Source organism: Pygocentrus nattereri, chromosome 4 (genome assembly GCF_015220715.1).
Source record: "Pygocentrus nattereri isolate fPygNat1 chromosome 4, fPygNat1.pri, whole genome shotgun sequence".
Classification (NCBI taxonomy): domain Eukaryota; kingdom Metazoa; phylum Chordata; class Actinopteri; order Characiformes; family Serrasalmidae; genus Pygocentrus; species Pygocentrus nattereri.
The window spans coordinates 715,653-721,378 of record NC_051214.1 but is presented as its reverse complement, the minus strand read 5'-3'; the positions used below and the strand labels follow the sequence as shown (position 1 = coordinate 721,378).

The window sequence follows — 5,726 nt, the reverse complement described above, 5'->3', positions numbered from 1 at the left end:
ACAGGACAGATTGTAACACCACAGGACTGATTGTAACACCACAGGACAGATTGTAACACCACAGGACAGATTGTAACACCACAGGACTGATTGTAACACCACAGGACAGATTGTAACACCACAGGACAGATTGTAACACTACAGGACTGATTGTAACACTACAGGACTGACTGTAACACCACAGGACAGATTGTAACACCACAGGACAGATTGTAACACCACAGGACTGATTGTAACACCACAGGACAGATTGTAACACCACAGGACAGATTGTAACACTACAGGACTGACTGTAACACCACAGGACTGATTGTAACACCACAGGACAGATTGTAACACCACAGGACTGATTGTAACACCACAGGACTGACTAACACCACAGGACTGATTGTAACACTACAGGACTGATTGTAACACCACAGGACTGATTGTAACACCACAGGACAGATTGTAACACCACAGGACTGACTGTAACACCACAGGACTGATTGTAACACCACAGGACTGATTGTAACACCACAGGACTGATTGTAACACCACAGGACAGATTGTAACACCACAGGACAGATTGTAACACCACAGGACTGATTGTAACACCACAGGACAGATTGTAACACCACAGGACAGATTGTAACACTACAGGACTGATTGTAACACTACAGGACTGACTGTAACACCACAGGACAGATTGTAACACCACAGGACAGATTGTAACACCACAGGACTGATTGTAACACCACAGGACAGATTGTAACACCACAGGACTGATTGTAACACCACAGGACTGATTGTAACACCACAGGACAGATTGTAACACCACAGGACAGATTGTAACACTACAGGACTGATTGTAACACTACAGGACTGACTGTAACACCACAGGACAGATTGTAACACCACAGGACAGATTGTAACACTACAGGACTGATTGTAACACTACAGGACTGACTGTAACACTACAGGACTGACTGTAACACCACAGGAATGATTGTAACACCACAGGACAGATTGTAACACTACAGGACTGATTGTAACACTACAGGACTGACTGTAACACCACAGGACTGACTGTAACACCACAGGACAGATTGTAACACCACAGGACAGATTGTAACACTACAGGACTGATTGTAACACTACAGGACTGACTGTAACACCACAGGACTGACTGTAACACCACAGGACTGACTGTAACACCACAGGAATGATTGCAGTTTTCTCTGCTGTATTACATGAAACACCACTGAAGAGGTCTAGGTGTTGTGATGGTGCAATAGTGCCCTCTGCTGTGTGAAATCAGCTTGAGGAGAAATTGTTGGTCACAAATTTCTTAAATTCTTAAAAAAACATTAAAAGAATAAAATATCGAAGCATTTTGGCGAACAGTTAAATCCACACAGTACAGGTTTAATTTAAAATAATAAAAATGATGAGCATGGCTAGAGATTCTAACCCTGTAGGCCCAGCAGTGATGGTATATTCCCTGAACATGTGACTGCCACTAAACAGAGGTCTAACACGTGGGTCCTAGATGTGAATCAGGCTACTGAACAAATTCTTCAGCCCTATAAACAGTGAAACTAAACAAAAAGCCCACATGACGCCTGTGTCGGGGACCCACCGGCGCTAACTCTGCTCCTCCCCCTTCTGTGCGTGCTGTAGGTTTTCTGAGGGACCGGCTGAAAAGCTACGACGTGGCCTTTTACCTGGCAGGAATCCCCCCGATCATAGGGGGCGCTATGCTGTGCCTGATCCCCTGGGTGGAGCAGAGGGAGAAGAGGAAACAGCAGAAGAAGAACGATGAGGACGCAGCCCATGCCATGCTGGACAACACGCCGGGACCACTCGGGGACATGGAGAAAAACAAGAGTCCGGAATCAGTTATATAATCACAGATAAATGCATAGTTACATACAGCATCAGTCACAGGTTTGGACACACCTGACGGAGGTCACAGTGTCAGAGTCTTACAGACGGCCTACAGCTCAGGTTTAAACGCATATGAAACAAATACACACAGAAGAGTTGGTCTGTATGAGAAATTATTCCATTCAATTTCAGTTTAAACTATAAACAGTGAAAAATATACATAGTCCTGTGTAAAAGTTGTAAGCACCTGATTCATTTTAAAAGCTGTTTATCGGGGCAGTAAGTGTTTATAAGTGTTTATTAGTTTAGAAAAACACAAGTAGTAGAATAAACACAACATTAATACAACAAGTAGTGATTTTACATACTTTAATCTATTATCTTAACCATTTACAGTATCTGCTTTCTCTAAACAGTCATATTTTGCCCTGATAAACAGTTTGATTTCACTAGTTTTGATTAGTGGAACAGTTTGATTAGGTGTGTTCTGCACAGTAATGTGTATGAAAGCCTGTTTAAAGTGCTGCACAGTGGAAAGCAATAGTTGTGCGTTAATTACATTTCAAGGCAGATTGTGTTCAATTCTGACACCAGTGTAGCATTTAATTTCTAAACCGCAAATGCATCGTTTGTTAGCGAAGAGGTAAAGCGTCAGGAAAACGGTTTGTTTTGGGTTGGCTTAGCCTTCTGCATGTCACCGTGGAACCGAAATTTTGTGTTATGCAAGTGTTATTTCAATATTTTGTTCATCACTGTTATGTGGAAAACGTTGCACGAGTAGGGGTGTCCAAACTTATGACTGGTACTGTTCAGGCGTGCACACACATTTATGAAAAAGTGTGCATTTTTATGCATAAAACGTATAATAACCACTGACGTAAGTGCTGTTTCTGACCAGCATTTGCACTAAAATGAGGGGAAAATGAGGAAATTATTCTGACATATCGATGAACGTGGTTCTGTCAGAGCTATGCATCTGTTTTACCCGCCACACGCACCTCAGCACAGCGTTTAAACCGGGAAAAGGGGGAAAACTGGGGGAAATAATTCACAAGGGAAAACGTGTTCTTTTCTACGGTGCTTTAATGATGCCACAGGCACTTTTTTCTTCTTTATTTTTTACTTTTAAAAGTCCAGCATATTTCAGAGGGATATTTTTACTTACATTGGATCTAAATATTCAAATGAACATGTATTATTTGTTTGTTTTGTTCTGCTCACCACAGTTAATGTTTACCATGGTTTTACAGTCATTTGGTTCATTTCATGATTAGAAGCCGTCCTGCACAATCCGCAGGCTTTATATATGCAAGTGTGACTTCACTTCCGCGCAGTATGAAATCTCCAGAATGCAAATGTGTTTAACTGCTAAGCTTCATGGGTAGTTCAGTCACACCAGTTAAATGATTCATTTCCTTTCGTCCAGCTCTGAGCACAAATCGGAAGACATTTCACGAATCCATCAAACTACTCGGCTAGAAAGTGAGTTTTTATCACGCGATTTACCAAAGAGTTCAGCTTTTCCACGACACGATGCCCGAGATTTCAAAAAGGGAACTGCCAGATGTTCAATCAAAGGTTTAACTGTACAACTGCGCAGATTTCCTTCTAAACTTGGTTCAATCCAAATGAAATTTTAGTTTGAGAGAATTTTTACGCCTTCAGTGGTTCAGATGCGGATACGCAGTGATTAAGGTAGAAGAAAACACATTTAACCACAATTTCAAAGTGTTTTTAATGCAAAAGTACCAACATTAATGTCTACGGCCTCAGGCCTTCATACCAAAGTATTAGAGATGTTTCTTCTGCTTGAGCGGAGTGTTGAAGGAGAAGTTCGGGGAGAAACCGGATTGGAGACCAAATTTTCCTTCTGTCGTTTAGTGCTAGAGGAAGTCAATAGTCACCCAAATGGTTTCTGTAGAAACACGTCGCCGAAACTTCTCTCACCCCGACCCGGGTCTTCGGTAAGGCGGCACAGACGTGTAGACGAGGTTTAGGACACGACATGACTTGCTGTGAGCTGTAAATATGAGCTGAACTTTGGGTCAGTTCCGTCCGTCTTTATGACCGTCACTGTTGAGGCTGAGCAGTTTGGGGAAAATATCTGATTTGATTCTTTTAGACCAAAAATTCCATGAAGATCGAAGCTTAAATGCTGAACATGCCGGACTGCCCGTGAGTGTATAGGTGCTTCTGATTGGTCTAACTCGTCCATATTATTAGGTTAAATTAAAACCTGATAACGGAGGCAGTAATAAAAATGTCTTCATCTTTCATCTGAAACTGATTCATCTTCTAATCTTGGTCACAAACGCTGGTTCTAGATCAGCTCTTTTCATGTTGTTCTAAAGTAAAGAGGCAGCATTCGGTCTCCGAGCGCGTCTCGGCCAGTCAGAGTGTTTATGGCCTTAAAGCAGGGCTTTTAGCGGTGACACCGTTTTCCTGCAGTATTCCCTGCAGGTTTTAGACGAGTGTTGAGCGTGGGGACCTGTTTTAGGCGGTTTTCTCTATGCAGGATGCGAGGTTTCCAATATTCCCTCACGTACAGGGAATAAGTGCCATAGTTAATTGTGAAGCGAGTCTGGGATGAGGAGTCTGGGATGATGAGTCTGGGATGTGGAGTCTGGGATGAGGAGTCTGGGATGAGGAGTGGGATGAGGAGTCTGGGATGAGGAGTCTGGGATGTGGAGTCTGGGATGAGGAGTCTGTGATGAGGAGTCTGGGATGTGGAGTCTGGGATGAGGAGTCTGGGATGAGCTGTGGTGCTGTTGGGATGCCAGTCGACTCGTTTAAGGGCTCGTCGGAGGAGTAATAGTGTAAACTGAGCCTGTGAATCGAGCTCATTGTGCCAGGTTCAGTTTTACCCCCTGTATCTGTCACATGCGGGTTTTTTAGTTATTTATTTGTCTGTTTTATTTCTAAATTTAATTCTAAGTTTAGACGAGTATTTCAGTGCTTTCCCTCCATCTTTGCTGTGAATAATTTAGCGCTAATGGTGAATTCAGTACACATTTCTTTTAATCGATTAGAGCTGAAGGCTTATTGCACGTGGCGTTTTCAGTTTCCATTCACTAAATCGGATCAGGCGCGCTCGTTTTCCTTTCTCAGTAACTCACACTGGTGTGTAAGACGAGGTTTGTGATGATCTACCTCAGTTTGGCGTAATTGCCGAGACGTTCGTCTTACAGCCAGAAGGGATTCGATGCAGTTCGCTCGGGCTTCGCGTGATGGACTACCAGCTCCTCACCTGCTTTTCTCGGGTTATGTTCACAGTTTTATCATGGTAGCACTTTTCGGAGTGAGATCAGACGCATCAGACGCTTTAAGTGAATTCTAGCAGTGTTAGTGCCTTGACAATCCCAGAAAAGGGTGAATAAACCACCCAGCTATGAATGACGGAGTCGAGACCAGAGTATTTTCAGATCTACAGAGGAACGTTATAAAATCAAAAAAGCTAAAAAAAAACAAAAACTAGAACTTATTTTAAATACCTGCATTAAAAAAGAAGGCTAAGCTAACGATACAAGCCAATTTACAGTACAGTTGCTCTCTTGTGAATTTCTGCTTTATCACATTTTAATTTTTATTTCATTTACGTTAAAATTTGTTTACTCTAATGGAAGCCCATTCCCCAAACTGCAAACAAATGTCAAAAATCACCTAATTGTTGTTTTTTTGTTTTTAAGTGAATTGCTATGCCATTATTCTATTTTCTATTTTCTTCTATTAAATAGTGATAAAACAGAAGTTCTTCTATTAGGCCCTAAAGCTGCTAGAAATAAATTATCACACCTAATGTTGAATCTGGCCGACTTCTCAGTCACACCTGGTTCAACAGCTAAAAATCTTGGCGTTAT

At 42.1% G+C, this 5,726-nt stretch overlaps 1 protein-coding gene across 1 annotated transcript in view; it reads left to right on the top strand.

The window, feature by feature from the left end:
* The window catches only part of slc16a10 (solute carrier family 16 member 10), a 76,096-nt gene extending 70,690 nt beyond the window's left edge, over positions 1 to 5,406 (top strand). Inside the window, exon 6 of the mRNA XM_037537732.1 lies at positions 1,663 to 5,406. Within this exon, the coding sequence (XP_037393629.1) occupies positions 1,663 to 1,889 (227 nt within the window). The 3' untranslated portion in view covers positions 1,890 to 5,406. The remainder of the gene's footprint in view (positions 1 to 1,662) is intronic.
* Positions 5,407 to 5,726: the final 320 nt, after the last annotated feature.